This window comes from Camellia sinensis, chromosome 12 (genome assembly GCF_055761805.1).
Source record: "Camellia sinensis isolate YWXY chromosome 12, ASM5576180v1, whole genome shotgun sequence".
Lineage (NCBI taxonomy): Eukaryota > Viridiplantae > Streptophyta > Magnoliopsida > Ericales > Theaceae > Camellia > Camellia sinensis.
In genome coordinates this window covers 34,991,667-35,014,154 of record NC_138972.1, presented here as the reverse complement: position 1 = coordinate 35,014,154, position 22,488 = coordinate 34,991,667, and the positions used below count along the sequence as shown (strand labels likewise).

Here is a 22,488-nt window from a genome sequence, read left to right as displayed (position 1 = left end):
GCGACGGGAAAAATGCCGTCGCAAAAAACTTGGCTTACCGTCGCAGAAACTAATGGCGACGGTACTTACCGTCGCGAAAGGTCTTTTGCAACCCCGTCTGTCGCGACCCCCCCTTACCGTCGCAAAAAGCCACATTACCGTCGCAAAAGACATTAGCGACGGCTTTCGGGGCATTTGCGACGGCCGTTTACCGTCGCAAAAAACAAATTTTTTTGTAGTGTGCAGAAACTGCTTGACATTCGGCCTAGACCATGTTGCAGGAAGTCACTCACAAAAATTCTATACCATGGTGTATAAATTTACATTCGGCCTGGATCATGATGCTGGAACTCACAAAATTTCTACACCATGGTGCAGGAATTTATAGTCATCCTAAATATGGCATAGAATTTCATGGACAAGTGGCAGGATGATAATAAATCTTGGATGAAATTCTGATGATGTGGCAGAAACTTCCTAATGTGGTAGAATAAGATTCGTCATCTGGCAAGGGATTAATGATGTGATAGACATGTGGCATGACAATGGTGGTGCAGGAATAATGAGACCAAACGATAATGTGACAACCGTAATTCTATTTAATTAAATGTATAACGGAAAATATTAGGTCAGCCCCAACTTTTCCTAAAAATTAGGAAGTGGTTGAAGCCCCATGTCCTAACATGGTGCTGGAAGTTAGTCCATGTTCCTAATTAGTTGTTAAGTCAACACACTTGGGGAGATTAAGTTGGGTATTTTGATGAGATATTTTGACGAGATATTTTGCATATATGGTTATTAGTGGTCAAAGTGGTTGCTAAACTTGGGGGATTGAGATCTTCTCCAGCAATAGTTCTCTCTAGCAGTGTCCTGCTCTTTGTACTAGATGAAGACACTTGGAGAAGAGTTGATCTAATGGGTTGAAAATGACCGCATAGTGCAGATGGTTAGAACAAATAGGGACGGTACCATTTTCGAAAAAACAGCGCCGTTTTGATTAACGGTGCTGATAACAACGGAATGCAATTAACAACGTTATTCTATCACTCTCTTTCTATTTCAATTAAGGAAAATGATTGGTGGCCTTAAAAAATTTGCCCCTAATGCCCCTAATTTCCATTTTTAGAAACTGTTTTCTTTTTTTCTTTCTTTTTTCCTTTTTTTTTTTTTTTTTTTTACCTAAAGTGGAAATTTCGGGGCATTCGAGCCCCGAAATTCGGGCCCTCAAGCAGCGCCGATCAATTAAAACAAAACAAAACAAAAACATGAACAAGAGACCAAGAATCAGATTCGTTTTCTCAAAGGGAAAAGACACTCCATTTGGGTATATTACCAACTCTCTCTCTCTCTCTCTCTCTCTCTCTCTCTCTCTCTCTATATATATATATATATATATATCCCAAGAAGAGATTGTGTTTATTCGCTTAAAAAATTAGGGCTTAGTTTTGACTTCAAGGATTTTAGGACTTGTTTGTTTTGAAGGATTAGGGTGTGTGATTAGACTATTAATTTCATCGGACTAATAATTTATTGTTTATTTGAAAAATTTTACCCACAAATATGGGACTATCATATCTCATGGGGAGGGTGGATAGAAACTATGAGATTGGTATCCCATGAGATTAATTTGTGAAATGTTTATTTTACCTTCATGTTATTATTTAATAAATAATTAAAAAAAGATAAAATAGTCTTTTGAACATTTATAAATTATTTTTTTAGTGTTGTTAATTTAAAATTATATATTAAATAAAAAATTTTAATTATAAATTATAAATGAAATTTAATTAAAAATAATAAATTAAAAATTATAGCCTTATAAATTAAATTTTTTTAGTGTTGTTAAAAAATTAAATTTACATATTAAATAAAATTATTTTTTTAGTGTTGTTAATTTAAAATTATATATTAAATAAATAAAAAATATAAATTGTAAATTAAATTTATTTAAAAATAATAAATTATAAATTATAAATTTATAAATTAAATCTTTTTAGTGTTGTTGAAAATTTAGTTTATATATTAAATAAAATTATTTTTTTTATTGTCGTTAATTTAAAATTGTATATTAAATAAAAAATTTAAATGATAAATTATAAATTTAATTTAATTGAAAATAATAAATTAAAAATTATGACCTTATAAATTACATTTTTTTAGTGTTGTTAAATTATAAATTATAGATTACAAATTTAAAATTATATATTAAACAAAAATTATAAATTACAAGTGTAAAAGAGTCTTTGAACATTTATCCTTATCCAGTCCGTCTAATCAAACATTGGATTCACTAATAATAGTTCAATCCAGACATATATCTCATGGCTAAACAAACATAAGATACAAATCCAGTCCAACCAAATAGTCCGAGGACAATGTATCCCGAGACTAATAATCCAATAGATTACAATCCCGCCTTATGCAGCCCATCCAAACAAACACACCCTTAAGACTTCGTTTTAAACAGTGAAACAAAATCAACTCCGTCTATTTGTCCACAAAAATTTGATACTTTATTTAAATTTTGAAACAAAATCAACTCCATCTATTTGTGATTTTTATTTTTTATTTTTATTTTTGTATTTTGAAAGAAAATTAACACCCCTCTCTCTCTCTCTCTATATATATATATATATATTGTTGTTTTTTTTTTTTTATTCTTGTACCAAATTTAGGGTTGGTTTGGGAAGTGGGTTGGCTTTTTGGCTTTTTGGTTTTTTTGGCTATTTTAGCCTGGGCTAAAAAGCTTGGTTTGGGAAGGGCTTTTTGGCTTTTTGGCTTTTTTAGCTTTTTTTGTGAGAGAAGAGTGTAATGATTATGGGTTGGATGTGATGTTTTGTTTTTTGTGGCTAAAATAGCCTATTTTGTCTTTTGTGGTTAAAATAGCCAAAAAAGCCCAAAACCTATGTTGCCAAACAGAGGCTAAGTGCTTTTTTTGTATTGTTTTTTATTCCTGTATCAAAATAATGCTTTTTTTTTTTTATTTATCCAATTGCATTATAAAAAATGTTACTGCAAATGGGGCTTTGTTTTTTTTTTTTTAATTGCATTTGGGGCTTTGCTTGTTTGTTTGTTAGTTTGTTTATTTTATTTTATTTTATATTTTTTTAATTCATGTATCAAAGTGCATTTTATTGAAAGATAATAACATGTTAGTATTATATATAGTTTTTTTTTAAACCTAATTTGTGAATCTACTTTCTTAAGCTAGTATCAGAAAAAATTTAGTTTATTGGATTTGCTGCCTAATTTATTGGTTGTTGACGGCTATGAATGTTTGGTCTTTAAATATTAACTTTGTCGTAGGAATTTCACATAGATTTTGATGCTTTATGGTGCAAAATATGCTTGTTTTGTCATGTGTTAAAGTACATAACACGTCAGAAGAAATTATTAATTACATTTTGTTTGAAGAAATCATACCTAACAGGAATTTGTTTGACAAATTATCAAAAGAAAACATAAGTGACACTACAAGAAATAAGGGTTTTCACGACGTTTTTTTAACGGCGTTTTCTTAAACGTCATTTTAATTAACATTTAACGACATTTTAAAAACGTCGTATGTTTAGTGAATTAAAACGACACCGTATTATGGTCAAAGGTGTTTGAAAACGCCTCCAAATGCGGTATGTCACACGCGCCTATTTTGAATATGAGAGTAAAGCCTTTGTAAACCCTCAGTCTTCAGACATAAACATTGAATCCTCGCGTCGCCTCTCTCTCAATCCTCTCTAAACCCTTATTTTTGAATCTCACATTCAAATCTCACAGATTCATTGATTTCGAAGTTCCACCTCCACCACAATCTGCACCAGCCAGGTAGCGAGATTCACCGATTCACCGATTTCACAGATTCACTGATTCAAATCTCGCAGATTCACCGGTTTCAGATCGATCTGCACCGCCACCGCGATTTCGATTCAGATCGGTCTGCACTGTCACCTGATTTCGATTCTCTCTCTAGATTTCTCTCTCAGAGATTCATCTTTGATTTCATCTTAAAGCGATTTCGATTTCTCTCTCTCTCGATTTCAAAGCTCCACCGCCACCACCATCTATGCAAGCTTCCATGGCTTAGCACCTCATCTCCTTATCTCTTCCACTTTGTATATACATATACATATATGTATATTTATCGATTCTCTCATGTACATACACGTATTTGTATAGACACCGATCGATAATGGAGCAGAGCTTCTTCGATTTGATCTATTTTCTACACTGCCCAGCTCCCGAATGGGTAAAAAGTTATTGATGGAATTTTAGGCAAAATATGTTCCTAATATGGTTGTATTTAGGCTTTGTTTCACAGGAGGAAAGGAAGTTCATAAAACAACAATGTGCTGCATGCAAAATTTGGCAAAAGCTTTCTCAAGCTATGAGTTGGAAGTACTGGTACAGACAACATGCACATCCCTCCATTTAGAAGCATCTATATAGTTTACAGTATTTTTTCAGACCAAAACTGATGAGTTTATTGACCTTTGGTCCCTGACCCTTTGTTTTTATTTCAGGTTAAGCGGGAAGGGCTGCTTCAATATGCTCAAGGTGCTATTGCAGGGCTGAAACTAAATTCTGATATTGCAAGGTTGTTAACATTTATTGTCTGTTGTGTGAGTTGGGTGTTAAAGTGTCATTGTTTTTCCTTTTAGAATGAAGTTCACATATATTTGTCTTAGATTCAATATGTAAGTGTCAACGTGCATGTGCCCATATCTATTGAGGCGTGTTCCTGTGTCTACCAAGGGGGCAGTTCTCCTATATGCTTTGACTATACTAATGTTGTCCTTGTAATTCGTAACTTATTAGTTTTTTGTTGTACTTATTGAAATGTTGAATTTTTTGAGTTAGCTGGGAGCATGTTGCATTTGGAGTCGTTGAGCAACTTTTTGCTCAAGTACATGAATTTTGGTATTTTGTTTTGTTTGTCGTTCTGGCTTTATAGTTTGTAAGTTAGTTTATTCAAGGGTTTTAACATTGGCTAATCAACTTGCTTTGGTGTAATGATTCTGAATGAATTACTATAACTGAGTGAGTTTATCTTTAGTTTGTTCTTTGGAAAGCTTCTTCAGTTTTAGTGTGACACTTGTGGGAAAAGCTCATTCATTGTTTGCTTGACTTATCAATTTGCTTGAGTATACATGAGTAGTTGCTATACATGAAGACATTGTTGTAATGCTTGATTATTTTTGAGGTTCAACTATTATTAATAGAATTGGTCTATGATATCTAATGAGAAAAACAGAAGAAACTGTTCTAGCATATTGATTAATATGGTTGGCTTGTTTTTCTGTGTTTTAGCAATACGGACCATTGACTTTGAGTCTTTGAGAGGTATGAGTTTGATCATCTCCCTTGTCGGCTTCCAGACAGTTCAACTTATGGGCAAATTACTACTCTACTCAAGATTCAGCCAAAAAAAATTTAAAAATTTTCTTTTTGGGACATGCAGCAATTGTTTAAAGCCTTTAAGACCTATACTTCATTTAATGTTAGGTCTTGGATCTCAAAAAAATTGAGCTGTTACTTCTTCCCTAATGCTTAATAAGGAGTAAAAGAGTAATTCAAAAACACTAATTAGCGTACCAACTAACACACTAATTAAAAGAAGGGCAGGACATACTAACTTCCCCTATGCTAATTTCTTTTTGAAGAAATGAACATGAAAGGTTAACAAGATTACATAAATACTTTGTTTTATATTTCATAAGCATGTCTCCGAATTTATTTTGTAATTGGATATGATGTAGGGGTGTGACGCATCAATTCTTCTTGATGGTCCAAATTCAGAGAAAACAGCACCACAAAATTTTGTTACTTTATGATTGGCATTGTAATCCAAAATTTTGCTTTGGTTAATTATGTTGATTTCACAGTAGGATGTCATCTACTCCATGTTGAATTGCTTTGCTGAATAGTTTGATGTTTATGCTACATAAATAGAAAGTTTCATTTTCAAGATTTCATAGAAATCATTTACATGAAGCTAATATAAACATGATGGAAAATTTAGAGTTATATTTTATATTTGAATATGTAGTTTGAATGGGAGGCATTTATTCTTATTCAAAGTCCAAACCATAATATAGGGAGTGATATTAATTATACTAACCATTTACTCTTCTCAAAGTGATTGAATAGTTGGAAACAAAAATGCATAAAATGAAAATTTATTGAGAACATGGGAACAAAAATGCATAGAATGAAAATTTGCTTATGGAATCTTGACTTTGGAGCAGTTTCTTGACCGCCTGGTGGATCTGCCACTGCTTTGCAATCATATTTTGCAAATATCTCATTTACATGGTACTCATGTAGAGCTTATTGCATTTATAGAGCATACTCTGGCTAGAATATCATCAAGCCACTTGATATCAAATGGAGGCAGCAGTTCTTTTACTGATCCCCACAGTGGTTCTATTCCCACTACAGTGGAGATGGTGGAGGTATAAAATTAGTTTCTTCTATTGACCCATGCAATGTATTTAGACCCCATAAACACCAATCAGTTTGATAAATTTATTTCTTGTTGGATTGACTTTAGTTGAACTATTATTGTGTTTGATATTTTTTGTTAGAATGGAATGTTATTTTAAAGCCCTAACATGCTTCAATCTTCTTCAAGATCCCTTCTTGTTCTCCGCCTTCTTTTCTTGTCGCCAGTTGATCCAAAAAGGTATACAGGTGGATCTTCCTCAGGCCCAGCAGCAATTGTAGCTTCTGGGCTTTGTTCAGCTGCACTAGGAACAGATGGTGGAGGTTGTACAAATTTGTCATCTTGTCTTCAACTGATTCTCTTTATTTTTCAAGACAATTATTGATATTGCTTTATTAATGCAAAATACAGGTTCAGTTCGTATTCCTTCTTTCCTTTGTGGTGTAGTGGGCTTGAAAACAACATATGGTCGGACTGACATGAAAGGGTAAAATCTTGGAATTATATGATGTCCAGTGTCTTACATAGTTTATAAACAAAAGCAATGAAAAGTTTATAAACACCATAGTTTTCTACTAGAATTTTTATAGGTACATGGCATGCTATATATGCACCATTGCTGCTTAGAATATTAGGTTGATAAAGTTGGTTATGGGTGTTTCACATTTCACAATGTTAAGTATATAGTTTATATCAAAGTCAAAACTGTTTTTGGATAAAGTTGGTTATGGGTGTTTCACAATTTTTATTTCACATTTCGTTTTTTTGTCATTTATTTTTGCAACCAATCTAAATGTGACTGAATGATCACATATGTTCTTTGGCAGGATGTCAGTGCTTCCCTTTCCAAAAAGTACCCCCAGTTGTACAAGGAGGGAATAAGAAATACCTTCTTCAAATGGAGAGTTGTGGTGACCTTGGCTTTGTTTTCATTTACCAATCATTAGTCATATACAATTTTGTGATCACTTCCGGTTCTAACAGTGTTGATTCGAATGGCAAGATGTTTGGCCTTTGGGATGTCAGCAAAAATGTAAACCATGTTTGTAATAACTGTTAATTTGCGGCTTCTTCTGATGTGCAACACGATTATAAGGCGGCATCAAATAACTGTTGGAGGAAGCATTGTAACATGGTTTATATTATGTGGATAAAATGGAATTAAACAATTTGGGTTAATGAGCTGGGTGTTATTTATATTTGGAATGATCTATATTTTTTTAGTTCAATCAAATAAAATTAGCCTAATTTCAAAAAAAAAAGAAAAAGAGGATATGACGGCGTTTTTACGAACGCCTCTTACACCCTACATACTAACGGTCAAATTTATGCAAGAAGATATGACGGCGTTTTTCCAAAAACGTCGCTAAATGCCGCCAATGACGTCAGCGTGAGTTTAGTAGGACATTTCGCGGCGTTTTTAAAACGCCGCCTATATTAATATCACGACGTTTTTAAAACGTCATAAAGTTATAGCGACGGCCGCGTCCTCGGCGTTCGGGGCTAAGCGTCACAAAAAGAATTGGCGGCATTTTTGACACTTACAGTGGCGTTTTTTAAACGCCACTAAAAGTTAAAATTCCTGCAGTGTGAAGGTCGAAGTTTCAACAACTAGGGAAAGCATACTAGATGCACATGTGGATTGCGAGCAAGGATTAAAGTTGCAGGGCTAGAAGAAGTAGTAGAGAAGTACCGTGCAAAGCTGATGTGGTTGGTGTTTGCTTTGGTTGCTTCCTTGTTTATGAATCTTACTAGCTTTGTGGCAAAAAATTTAAACCTTTGTACGACAAAATGTGAACTATCTATTTATTTTGTAAGCATAATAAAATAGAGGTAGCCCTAATGGAGGTATTACAATTCTAATTCTCAGATTTGTAGTGTTTTTCCCATATTGATTTTAAGAATTGACTTAAGCATCAGAGGGGTTTTCTAGGTAGCTCATTGGAGTTTGTTTTGCAGGAGGAACGACATTGTTTGGAGGAGATTCAAACTTGATCATAAGGAGTACGCGTGACGAATATTTCGTGCTTGTACAATTGGCATCGTTTGTGGAAAGTACACAGAACAAACCTTTCAATCAAGCTTTTTTGAAGGACTTCAATGGCCAACAATGAGAATTCCACGCTCTCTGTTGTTGATGACCAAACTCCAGAGACAGCTAGAAGGTGTAAAGATTTGCCTCCTGCTCCTTTGATGGGAGTTTTGAACACTTCCAGAAGAGGACCTCCTAGAGAGGCACGAGGCAAGTTCCCTTGAAGCCCTCAGCATTCCCTAAGCCTACATGGGCATAGGCAAAGAAGAGCACATGAAAATTGAGGCTTGGAGAAGTGATGGGACAACAGGATGCCATCATTCAGCAGATGACAGCAGATATTGAGGCCTAAAGCCCAGATAAGAGAAAATGGTGTCGTTAGAGTGGAGATCCACAGTGAGTGGGCCTAATCCTGTCATTCTGGAGGGTAGAGGAGGCATGCTACGCCAGTTCTTTCTATAAGCATGAGGAGCCATAGAACTAATGGCTCTTAATCAAGGTCTGGGAGATCTCAAATGAAGGGGAGTTGTTATCACCCCTTGTATACTCTATCGACGTCCAGACACTCCTACTGTGCCAGAATAGAGGACTTATTCTTGATGAGAGGGCTTGAAGAAGGGAAGAAACCCAGGAGAACCAACCCCAAAGAATACCAACTTTGCAGAGCTTGGCTCCTAAAACTCATGGGAGTATGGAAGTAAGGATGTTAACGCCACATATAGTAGTTTGAGCCAGCGGATAGAGAGCTGGCGAGGCTACAGTTTTTTCCATTCTTTCCAGAGATAGAGAATGCACCTTTCCGAGTTGGCTATCAACAGCCAAATTTTACTACATACGAGGGTAAAACCGATCCTTACATGCACATCAGCCACTATCGACAAGTCATGGCCGTATACAAGCGAAATGATGCCTTAATGTGCTTTTTGTTTCAGTTAAGCCTGAGAGAGTTAAACTTGACGTGGTTTGAAAGGCTACATGAGGGTAGCATTAAGACTTGGACACAGTTGGCGGAAGCATTTATCACCCGATACAAGTCAAATATTAGGACGCTGAAAGAAGTTGACCACTTGTTGAAGGTTATTATGGAACCAGGAGAGGCGCAGAAAACATACAACACTAGATATTGGGAGACATTCAATGAAATTATTTAATGACCCACTAATCCGACCATTGCTCAGTATAAGTAAGGTTTGCCAGTTGAACATAAACTGAGGGACTCGTTGACAATGACTCCGTTTCAAACTATGGAAACACTGATGGAGAGAATCAACCAACACATCATGGTTGAGGAGGATATAGCCTGACCGACTATGAAGGAAAATCCAGTAGCGGCAGACAAAAAGAGGGCGACTGTGACAACCCTACTTTGTGTTATGCTAATTAATCTTAATTATGCTTATCATTATATGATTGATATGATTCTGAGTACTAATTATATGATTATATGCGTTTTTGAATTTTTATCTATTCACCGTAAGAAAATTTATTTGATTTTTTGTTATAAAATTTAAATTGAAAGCCGTAGAGGCGACCGAAAGCGATATTGATTGTTCCATTATAATTATCGTAATTTTTGGAGCCTACGGTGAAATTTAATTAAAAATTGATTAGGATCAAATAATTAGATTAATTTGATTTAATTATGTTCATTGGATTAGGCCTAAGCCTTAATTGGCCAATATGATTAGAGAGACCTATATATGTGCTAATTAGGGGCTTAACTCACATCTTTGAGCTTATTTTTATCACCTCTTGGCTAAGTTTAGACACTTAGAGGGGGAAAACACTTGAGTTAGAGAGAGATAGACCAAATTCTTAGAGGATTGACTTAAAGATTGAAGATTTGGGAAGCTAGGCTCAAGGATTTGCTAGAACTAGAAGGATTGAAGGCTTCAAGTGAGTGTTTGAACTATAATTCATGAGTTTAAGTTCATGAATATATGTATTCAAGAAGAATTGGTAAATCAAACTCAATGTAAAGAATTTGGTACAAGTTACACATGCATGCATAATTTTGTTAAGCTTCATGATATTGAACATCATTTGTACCATTTGACATGGAATTGGAGTCTATATTTCACATGCATGCATCATCCTTGAAATATGAAGCTTGGTTGCATGAGTTTTTAATTTTCCAAGAAGAATATGAAATCATTTGGGAATTAGATCATGAATTTGGACAATTGGTCTCAAATTACCTATGTACTCATGTTGTACAATGTTTTTCCATGTTTTTGCACCAAAACATGAGTTTTGGACCTTTGAACATCAAGCTTTGAACTTCAAACACAATTCTGGAAATTCCAGAATTCGGCCTATTCGCTTGAGCGAGGAAAGTGTCACTCGAGCGTAAAAATCAAGCTCCTAGAAGTTTTACAGAGAATTGCACGGTAGCTTGAGCGGCAAACCTTGCGCTCGAGTGAACCCTATTTTATATAGCTCATCGCTCAAGTGATAGAAGTCTCACTTGAGCGTAAAATTCATGCAACCAGTACTTTACAGAGTTTTACAGACCGCTTGAGCGGCCAAAGCTGCGCTCGAGCGAGGTGCCCTATTTCAGAAATTTTTGAAAAGCTGTATTATGTTCCAATTTTCATTCTTTTCCATTTCCGAGTATTCTTAGGCACGCATTGAGCATCCTAAATGAATTAAAGGGCACAAAAAAAGCCTAAGAACATTAAGCAAACTAAAAAACAGATTGAATCGTATTATGACCCAATGTGTTGTGAATCATGTAAGGTCAAGTGCAAGGACGAATCAAGCACCAGAACATTGTGAGTAATGCTTTGGTAAAGATATGTTCATATATGCTATTTTTAAACACTACTCATGTGTAAGTTTTTTGGTTTGTGAATTCAAATTATGAATGAGCATTCTATTCATCTAATTGCACAAGACTCTGTAATGAAATTGATAAGTATGAAATCATCTAAATGGACCAAAGGTCGTTCCGAATGAATATGAGATGGGCCTAAAAACCGTTCTATATATTTGATTACATGGACCAAAGGTCGTTCTATATGTATATGAAATGAGCCCGAGGCCATTTGATATGTGTGTCAAGGACATAAAATGGGCCTAAGGCCGTCTGAATACTAATGTGATCATGACCACGAATATGAATATGAGCATAGATATGAATATGAAAATGATGGACCTGTGGTCGTTTTGTAATGTGATTGGGCCTGAGGCCATTCTGTGTTATAATTGGGCTCGAGGCCGTTCTGTAATATCATTGGACAAGTATTGTGGACCCAAGGTTGTTTCGTATGTATTGGATTGAAGGTCATTTTGGTTATGAATTGGACCCAAGGTCGTTGTGCAAATACGAGTTGGACCCGAGGTCATTTGGTATATGAACATGGATATGTTATATGATATGTTGGACCTAAGGTCATTTTGCGTTGATTAAATGAATATCATTCTAGAACTCCTTTACTTTGGTATTATTCACTGGGCGTTAGCTCACTCCTTATTTTATATGTATGTAGGTAAGCAGAGGGATGTCCAGCTCCAGCCCCAGCCCCAGTGAGCAATGAGAAACCGAAATTTGAGAAGCCAACCAAGGTCGCCTCACGCAAGAGGCCTTACTTTTGTTTTGCTTTTCCTTTCATTCTTTTGTGGTCATGTATGACCAAATTTGTGTATAAAGTTGGTTTTTATTAATACTGACTTTTGAATGATCCTGGACATATATAATTCAGAATATGGATGTTTGTATAGTGTGAGTTATTACATATATGAGAAAGTTTTTGGTTAAGCCATGCATGCACAGCTCGTTGGACAATCTTTGTAAGTTTTGCTTTTGCAATTTGGCCCCTTATCATTAAAAATGACTTGATTTCTGACTGTGGCCGTAAGTAATCTCATGATTACTGGCCGGTTATGACTCTAATCCATAGGGGCGGGTTTGAGTCATGGCAGAGTGGTATCAAAGCAAGAGTAATAACTCACACACTTGTCCAATTAAGCAATAGAGTGTCTAGAAAAGACCTAAGTTGCATTCATATGATAAGTATATGTGTGAAATGCATTGAGACATTGCTATGTGGATTGAAGTATGCAACTATATGACATATAATTGTTGCCTAATTGTATGAATGTGCTCTTTCTGTACATGAATATTGTGTATATCTTCTGTATGAATTATAATGCAAGTGTCATTAGATAATGGTGAGAACAAGAGCCGATGAACTAGAAGAATCCTCTACTGCTCGACGAGACTGAATGGAAAGAATGATCCAGGATATGGCAAAAACACTAAGGCAACAATAGCAGTGGCAACAACATTGGCAACAACCGCAACCCCCACCTCCAGTACAACCTATACCAGATTTACAAAATGATGACCAAACAATGGCCCTTACTAAAGAATTCAAGAAAATGAAGCCACCACTGTTCCACGGGGGTGTGGACCCATTGAAGGCCGAAGCTTGGGTCCTTAGTATTGAGAAGTTATTCGAAGTATTCCCATGCCTGGAGACACAGAAAGTACAATTAGTCACCTTTACACTAGAGGATGAAGCAAGAATGTGGTAGATGTTAATTCGCAATGATAACAAGGGCATTGACTGGGTACTGTTTCTTGCACTCTTTTACAAAAAATACTTTCCACAGTGTGTCCGTTATAGAAAGGTGTTGGAATTTGAAGGACTGAAGCAAGGCAATATGACTGTAGCTGAGTATGAAGCCAAGTTCACTGAATTGGCTAGATTCGCTCTACATATGGTTGACACCGACTATAAAAAGGCGAGAAAGTTTGAAAATGGTCTTCACAATGACATCTTGGAAATGGTGAATGTGTTAAAACTACCCACTTATGTTGATATGCTAGATCGAGCTTTAATGTCGGAAACTAACATGGCCAACCAAAGTAAACCACCAGCTGACTGGAAGGTTAAGAGGCAAGGCTTTTTCTGAGGGAAGAAATCATCAAAGAAACAAAACACAAAGCACTTCGGGCACCACTAGAAATACAGCACCAACATGTACTCAATGTGGTAAGAACCATCGCGGGGTTTGTTATTGTATTTTCTGGACATGCTATAGATGTGGTGAAATGGGCATATAGCAAGGGATTGCACCCAAACTGAACAACAAAATGGTGGGAAATCAACTGTTAGTTCGACCGAATCCATCCCAAAATCGGATAATACTACAAGGCTTGTTGCTACCAGAGACACAATGAGACAAGGGAGAGTCTTTGCACTCGTCCCAGGTGACACACGAAATATTGAAGCTGTTGTCTCAGGTACTATCTCTATATGCAATTAAGATGCTTTTGTGTTAATTGATTCTGGTTCAACACATTCCTTTGTGTCTACTATATTTGCATCTAGATTGACTAGACCCCTAGAATCATTGCCATATTTGCTATGTGTATCTGCTCCATCTGGGGAATCTGTATTATGTATCGTGTTTGTGATATGCGAATTGGCAATACTATCTTATATGTGGATTTGTTACCCTTGGACATTTGGCACTTTGATATAATTCTAGGTATGGATTGGCTATTGAAATATTGTGCCACTATCAATTGTGTAACAAAACGGGTTGCGTTTAAACCGCCAGGGCATGTTGTATTTGAATTTGTGGGTAATAGGGTAGTGCCTCCACCTTATCTGATTTTAGCGATGAAGGCATGTAAACTGCTTATGAAAGGGTGCCAGGGTTATTTATGTAGTATCTTAACTGAACAATCTGTGAGTGTTGAAATGGATAGTATCTCCATTGTTAGAGAATTTTCGGATGTGTTTCTTGATGAACTACTAAGGGAATTGATTGATAGAGAAATAGAGTTTACCATTGATGTTGTCCCAGGCACTCGGCCTATCTCAAAGACCCCCTACAGAATGTCTACTACTAAAATAAAAGAACTAAAAGAATAATTGCAAGACCTACTTGACAAAGGGTTTATCCGACCAAGTACTTCGCTATGGGGTGCACCAGTATTATTTGTAAAAAAGAAAGATGGGACTTCATGACTGTGTATTGACTACCGAGAACTGAACAAGGTAATGATAAAGAATAAATACCCTTTACCCCGTATTGATGACTTGTTTGATCAGTTGTAGGGCTCACAAGTATTTTCAAAAATTGATTTGAGATCCGGGTACCACCAGTTGAAGGTAAAGGAAGAAGATGTTGAGAAATCTGTATTCAGAACGAGGTATGGTCACTACAAATTTCTTATGTCGTTTGGAGTGACTAATGCCCCTACAACATTTATGGATTTTATGAATCAAATTTTTAAGCCTTACCTTGATGAATTTGTTATGGTTTTTATTGATGATATCATAATATATTCAAAGAGTAGACTTGAACATGAACAACATCTGAGAACCATCTTGCAAACACTTAGAGAAAAGAAATTATTTGCTAAACTGAAGAAATGTGAATTTTGGTGAGATGAGGTTGTTTTCTTAGGGCATGTCATCAACAGACAGGGAATTTTAGTAGACCCACAGAAGATAGAGGCAATTGTGAACTAGCCTATTCTAACAAATGTAACAGAAATCCGCAGTTTTATGGGCTTAGCTGGCTACTACAGAAGGTTTGTGAAAGATTTTTCAAAAATAGTTGTACCTCTTACCCAACTTACACGCAATGGACAACCATTTGAATGGAATGACGAAAGAGAACCTGCCTTTTAAGAACTAAAAATGAGATTAACCACTGCACTACTGTTGACATTGCCCACAGGTACGGAAAACTTTGTGATTTATAGTGATGCATCTTATAAGGGTTTGGGTTGTGTGTTAATATAGGAAGGACGGGTAATTACTTATGCCTTTTGGCAATTGAGACTACATGAAAAGAACTACCCAACACATGACCTGGAATTGGCCATAGTTGTATTTGCTTTGAAAATTTGGCGGCATTACTTGTATAGGGTAAAATGCGAAGTTTACATGGATCACAAAAGTTTGAAGTATTTCTTTACTCAAAAGGAGTTGAATATGAGCCAGAGGAGATGGCTTGAGCTAATAAAAGATTATGACCTTCAAATTCAGTATCACCTCGAGAAAGCCAATACTATTGCAGATACCTTGAGCAGAAAATCAACGGGAAACTTAACTTGTTTACTTACTGAACATAAGGAAATCATGCAAGATTTTGAGAAATTCGAGATTGAGGTAATATTACATGAGCAAAGTGGGTTGATAGCCACCATTTTATCCGAACCAACAATTATTGATGAAATCAAGCGAAAACAAAAAGAAGATGAATTCCTCAAAAAGATAGTTGATGAATTTGAGGAAAATCTGAAACCAGGATACATTGTGGTAAATGAAGTGTGGAAATTCCAAGATAGATTGTGTGTTCTAAACATCCCTGAGTTGAAGAGGAAAATTTTTGATAAAGCTCACAAATCCATGTTTGCTATGCATCCTGGTAACAACAAGATGTATCAGGACTTAAAACAGAGTTATTGGTGGCCAAATATGAAACGTGAAATTGCAGAATATGTGTCTAAATGTCTTCAGTGTCAGCAAGTTAAAGCTAAACATCAGAAGTTGGCAGGTCTGCTTTAACCTCTCCCTATTCTGGAATGGAAATAGGAGCACATAACCATGGACTTTGTTGTTGGCCTACCTCGGATACCTAGAGGCATGGATTCTATTTGGGTTATAGTTGATAGACTGACTAAATCTGTGCGTTTTCTACCTATGAAAACCACGTTCGATGCATACAAATTAGCCACCATTTATGTGGATGAAATTGTTTGTTTGCATGGAGTTCCGGTGTCTATTGTTTCGGATAGAGATCTGAAATTTGTATCTAGATTCTAAAAAAGTCTTCAAACGGTAGTGGGGACAGAGTTGAGGTTTAGTACAACATTCCATCCATAAACCGATGGGTAATCGGAACGGGCTATACAGACTCTAGAAGATATGCTCAGAATGTATGCTTTAGATTTTCAAGGGAGTTGGGAGACTTACCTACCAATGGCCGAATTTGCATATAATAACAGTTTTCCACTCTAGTATTGGTATGGCACCGTATAAAGCTTTGTACGGCCGAAAATGTAAATCTCCGATATGCTGGACTGAAGTTGGGGATAGAGTCTTGCTTGGACCTGAGCTTGTACAGACAACTACTGATAAAATCAAAGTTATTCAACAAAGGCTTAAGATAGCTCAAAGCCGACAAAAGAGTTATGCGGATGTTAGAAGAAGGCCCCTTAAGTATGAGGTTAGTGATCATGTGTTCATCCGTATGAATCCGATGAAAGGCCAATTAAGATTCGGTAAAAAGGGTAAATTATCACCCCGTTACATTGGACCGTTTCAAATTCTAGAAAGGCTTGGTTTGGTTGCTTATAGAGTTGCTTTACCACCGGGATGGAACAAATGCACAATGTATTTCATGTATCAATGTTGAGAGGCTATCTTCGAGATCCGTTCCACATGATTGACTATCACCGAATAGCACTTGACGAAAATATAGAGTATATGGAATGGCCAGAATATATCATTGATCGACAACTAAAGCAATTGAGAAACAAATCCATTCCAATCGTGAAAGTGGAATGGAAAAAACAATATGGTAAGGATGCCACATGGGAGAAAGAAGAAGAAATGTGACAACACTACCCACAATTGTTTCCAACGGAAGGTAACATAAGTTTGAGGGACCAAACTTCTTAAAGGAGGGAAGAATGTGACAACCCTACTCTGTGTTATGCTAATTAATCTTAATTACGCTTATCATTATATGCTTGATATGATTTTGAGTGTTAATTATATGATTATATGTGTTTTTGAATTTTTATCTATTCATCGTAGGAAAATCTATTTGATTTTCTATTATAAAATTTAAATTGAAGGCCGTAGAGACGACATAAAGCGATATTGACTGTTCCATTGTGATTAGCGTAATTTTTAGAGCCAACGGTGAAATTTAATTAAAAATTTATTCGGATCAAAATAATTAGATTAATTTGATTTAATTATGTTCATTTGATTAAGCCTAAGCCTTAATTAGCCAATATGATTAGAAAGACATATATATGTGCTAATTAGGGGCTTAACTCACAACTTTGAGCTCATTTTTATCACCTCTTGGCTGAGTTTATACACTTAGAGGGGGAAAACACTTGAGTTAGAGAGAGAGAGAGACCAAATTCTTAGAGGATTGACTTAAAGATTGAAGATTTGGGAAGCTAGGCTCAAGGATTTGCTAGAACTAGAGGGATTGAAGGCTCTAAGTGAGTGTTTGAACTTTAATTCATGAGTTTAAGTTCATGAATATATGTATTCAAGAAGAATTGGTAAATTAATGTAGAATACAAACTCAATGTGAAGAATTTGGTGCAAAATTACACATGCATGCATAATTTTGTTAAGCTTCATGATTTTGAACATCATTTGTACCGTTTGACATGGAATTAGAGTCTATATTTCACATGCATGCATCATTCTTGAAGATATGAAGCTTTGTTCCATGAGTTTTGAATTTACCAAGAAGAATATGAAATGATTTGGGAATTGGATCATGAATTTGGACAATTGGTCTCAAATTACCTATGTTCTCATGTTGTATATTGTTTTTCCATGTTTTTGTACCAAAACACGAGTTTTGGACCTTTGAACATCAAGCTTTGAACTTCAAACACAATTCTGGAAATTCCAAAATTCGGCTTGTTCGCTCGAGCGGGGAAAGCGTTGCTCGAGGGTAAAAATCAAGCTCCTAGAAGTTTTACAGAGAATTGAACGGTAGCTCGAGTGGCAAACCTTGCGCTCGAGCGAACCCTGTTTTATATGGCTCGTCACTTGAGTGACAGAAGTCTCACTCAAGCGTAAAATTCATACAACCAATACTTTCCAGAGTTTTATAGACCGCTCAAGCGACCAAAGCTGCGTTTGAGCGAGGTGCCCTGTTTCAGAAATTTTTGAAAAGCTGTATTATGTTCCAATTTCCCTTATTTTCCATTTTTGAGTATTCTTAGGCACGCATTGAGCATCCTAAATGAATTAAAAAGCATGAAAGAAGCCTAAGAACATTAAGCAAACTAAAGAATGGATTGAATCGTATTATGACGCAATGTGTTGTGAATTATGTAGGGTCAAGTACAAGGATGAATCAATCACTAGAACACTATGTGTAATATTTTAGTAAAGATATGTTCATATATGCTATTTTTAAACATTACTTATGTGTTAGTTTTATGGATTTTTGAATTTGAATTATAAATGAGTATTTTATTCGTCTGATTACGCAAGACTCTATAATGAAATTGATAAGTATGAAATTAACTGAATGGACCAAAGGTCGTTCCGAATGAAAATGAGATGGGCCTAAAGGTCATTATGTATATTTGATTACATGGACCAAAGGTCGTTCTGTATGGATATGAAATGGGCTCGAGGCCATCTGATATGTGTGTCAAGGACACGAAATGGGCCTAAGGCCGTATGAATACAAATGTGATCATGACCACGAATATGAATATGCACATAGATATGAATATGGAAATGATTGACCTGAGGTCATTCTGTAATGTGATTGGGCCCGAGGCCATTCTGTAATATCATTGGACAAGTATTATGGACCCGAGGTCATTTCGTATGTATTGGACCGAAGGTCGTTTTGCTTATGAATTGGACCCAAGGTCATTGTGCAAATATGAGTTGGACCCGAGGTCGTTTGGTATATGAACATGGATATGTTAGACCTAAGGTCGTTTTGCGTTGATTAAATAAATCTCATTCAAGAACTCCTTTAATTTGGTATTATTCACTAGGCGTTAGTTCACTCCTTATTTTATATGTATGTAGATGAGCAAAGGGATGTCCAGCTTCAGCCCCAGCCCCAATGAGCAATGAGAAACCGAATTTTGAGAAGCCAACCAAGGTCGCCTCACGCAAGAGGCCTTACTTTTGTTTTGCTTTTCCTTTTGTTCTTTTATGGTCATGTATGACCAAATCTGTGTATAACCTTGATTTTTGTTAATGCTGACTTTTGAATGATCCTGGACATATATAATTCAGAATATGGATGTTTGTATAGTGTGAGTTATTACATATATGAGAAAGTTTTTGGTTAAGCCATGCATGCACAGCTCGTTGGACAATCTTTGTAAGCTTTGCTTTCGCAATTTGGTCCTCTATCATTAAAAATGACTTGATTTCTGACTGAGGCCGTAAGTAATCTCATGATTACTGGCTGGTTATGACGTCCATAGGAGCGGGTTTGGGTCATGACAGCGATAAAGGTTAACATGGTTAGGAGAGAAGATAACTGTAACAACCGCAACAAAAGGAACCACAATAACAACGACTGAGTTACCATCTCTGGAATAAAGATGAAGAGAATGCAAGAAATTTGAAAGCACACACTGGCATTACCACAATCTTCAATAAACCCATCTACCGAATCTTGAGTGAAATTTGAGACGAGCCATACATTCGGTGGCCAGCCAAGTTAGGTGAAGCTCAGCGGGTCTATGATCCAAAGTACTGTTGCACCTTCCATGATGAAAGAGGACATCGTACTGAAGATTGTGTGCCACTCAAGCAGCAGTAATTGGTGGCAACAGGCCACTTAGATCGCTTCATTGAGGGTGGAGTCAAAGCGGCTCCTCAAAATCAAGTCGTTCCAAATGGCCTGCAATTGAAGACATTCCTCCCCAAGTAGTAATCCATGTAATTCATAGGATCATTGAGCTTGAGTAGGTGTGTGAGTTCAGGGGAATGATAAAAAATGTGGAGCATATGAGGAAAGTACTCAGCATGTAGCCAGTGAACAAAAAGGAGAAGACTGAAGATAAAGATGTGATATCCTTCTCAAGTAAGGATTTGAAGAGAATCTAAACTCCCCACAACGATGCGTTAGTTATCACTTTGCGCATCAAAGACTTTTATATTAAGAGGATCTTAATCGACTAGGGTAGGTTAGTTGAGATCACGTACTACGATGCCTTCAAGTAGTTGAAGTTGGAGGACAAAGACTTAGCGGTGACATCACCTTTGATCGGCTTTAACTCACAACCAGAATGACCTGTGAGGAAGGTCATATAACCAGTCAAAGCTAACTTGGTGGTTAAACAAGTAGAGTTCTCGGTGTTAAAAGTGCCATCCACTTACAACCTCATTTTGGGAAAAGGATAGATCCATGCCATGCAGGCTATAGCATCAACTTACTACAAACACCCCATTTTGACCGCCCTTAAGACTTTTGCGCCTCATGTTGAATACTCGATGATGATTTGTTGTGCTATGCAATTGTTCAATTTCTTCAACAAAAGGCTTCGATTTTTGAGTTTCAGAACCTAAAACCTTGTACCCTCTTTAGACCAAAACCTAATTTTTTCTAGCTTGACTACTCAGAGACCTGCTGGCCAGCAAGTGGCCAGTAGGCCATTTTGGGTTGGCTGCCCAGCTATGTTTAGCGCAACAAATATTTTGCTTGCTGCCAGGTGTCCTCATGTGCTTGCCTTGCACCAGCTAGCTTATTATAGATATTTCCGACGTGAGAAGGCTTTCTTCTATGAATACATGTCCCCCCTCATGGTTTAGGGTTAGAAAAAATTGCCAAGTGCCTATAGCTTGCTCAACACACTATCTCTCTCCTCTTGCAATATACATACACTATCCATACACTTCCTAAGCCAAAACTTGAGGTTTCTTGCTGAGATTCTTGAACACATATTTAAGCTCTTGAGAATGTTTAACTTGTGGTTTGTGAACTAAAGAGCATCCTCTCTTTGAAAGAGGTATATTTTGAGATTTTATACCATCTTTTCTATTTATTTTCTTTGCTTTTCACACTTTTTTTCAGAGTTAATTTAAGCTTTAAAATGTGGTTTTTAGTCACAAAAAAGAGGAGGGGTTAGCCACCCTTCCTTCGGCTTGTTGGTTGTTTGAAACCCCTTGGCTTTAGCTTGTTTTTCTTCAATTTTTCCACCTCAAAAACTCAATTTTTAGCACTGTTTTTGTGCTATTTCAGTGCTGTTTTTGTGTGTTTAATTATGCTTTAACTACTATAGATGTGTTGTTGTAAGTCCTCGTGGCTATAGTCTTCAATCCATTTGAGTTGATAGTCCTTTCTTGCACTTTTTTAAAGCTTTCATACATGTTCGTACTATTGTAATTACCTTTGCATAATCATCTCTGCAACCTCCCTCCATTCTTTGTTTCTTTTGATTAAAGAGTTGAATCAAATAAAATATTGTTGTTCAAGCATAAGAAAGAAACTTTCCATGCTTAATGGTTTAATCTCTTCGGATGTTTATTGCCAAGGCATCACATCTCTCTCATGCTAAGCACAATCTCTTGTTTGACATTTCTCTTTATCACCGGTGCATTTATTTCTAAAGGACTAACTTTCTAGTTTAGACCCTTGGAAATCACCAAGGAAAGTGTCATTATAACTTATTATTAAGTTTGGATTTAGAGTCATTATTGCTCATTTCGGGTTTGATTAGTCATTATCACTCTCTTTGAGTTTGACTAGTCATTATCGCTCATTTTGGGTTTGACTTAGAATTCATTATCGCCTGTAAATGAGTTTGACTCTTCCTTTGTAATTTTCCCCATAGAAAAGGGCTTGAAAAGCTCATTTCTCGGGTTAAGTCAATGCTTGATACTCTTTATCGCTTTTGGACTTAGTAGATGTAATTATCAGTTTCAGACAAAAAGGAATACAAGATAAGGAATGGAAAGGTAATGTAAAAAACGCTAATAAAATTGGAGTAAAAGAGGTAAAAAAAAAAAGGTAATAAAATTGGGTTAGGTTCAATCGGACGTTATATTGAACCTATTGCATCTTGAATCATTACATACTCTTTAGTGATGTTCAATGATTCAAAAAGCAATGTCTACCCCTTTCCTCGAGGTAACTCTATGATAGGGAAGAGGTGTTGCAGGTCTTTCATTTCCATTTATTGAGTTTTTGTCCTATCAGTTCATAGATCATCACGCAACAAATTTACGACAATTGACGATTTGTGAATCGAATATACTCCTCCCTTGATCCTTTCATGATAGGGAGGGGCAGAAAGGATAAACATCCCCTGGAAACACTATGTTTTTGC

General features: G+C 36.2%; 2 protein-coding genes and 2 long non-coding RNA genes across 4 annotated transcripts; all 4 read left to right on the top strand.

Annotated features, from left to right (window-relative positions):
* Positions 1 to 3,659: 3,659 nt before the first annotated feature.
* Positions 3,660 to 5,028, top strand: LOC145804118 (uncharacterized). The gene is made up of 2 exons (XR_014345725.1): positions 3,660 to 4,377; positions 4,497 to 5,028. It is a non-coding gene; the product is annotated as an uncharacterized LOC145804118 (long non-coding RNA).
* Positions 5,029 to 6,654: 1,626 nt separating this feature from the next.
* On the top strand, positions 6,655 to 7,597 carry LOC145804116 (uncharacterized). The gene is made up of 2 exons (XR_014345724.1): positions 6,655 to 6,905; positions 7,246 to 7,597. It is a non-coding gene; the product is annotated as an uncharacterized LOC145804116 (long non-coding RNA).
* A 5,392-nt stretch (positions 7,598 to 12,989) lies between these two features.
* Positions 12,990 to 14,338, top strand: LOC145803497 (uncharacterized). The gene is made up of 3 exons (XM_082896780.1): positions 12,990 to 13,323; positions 13,522 to 13,701; positions 13,950 to 14,338. The coding sequence occupies exons 1-3, from the start codon at positions 12,990 to 12,992 to the stop codon at positions 14,336 to 14,338; spliced, it is 903 nt and encodes a 300-aa protein (XP_082752906.1).
* Positions 14,339 to 15,361: 1,023 nt separating this feature from the next.
* On the top strand, positions 15,362 to 17,038 carry LOC145803496 (uncharacterized). Its single transcript, XM_082896779.1, has 3 exons — positions 15,362 to 15,845; positions 16,426 to 16,646; positions 16,778 to 17,038. The coding sequence occupies exons 1-3, from the start codon at positions 15,362 to 15,364 to the stop codon at positions 17,036 to 17,038; spliced, it is 966 nt and encodes a 321-aa protein (XP_082752905.1).
* Positions 17,039 to 22,488: the final 5,450 nt, after the last annotated feature.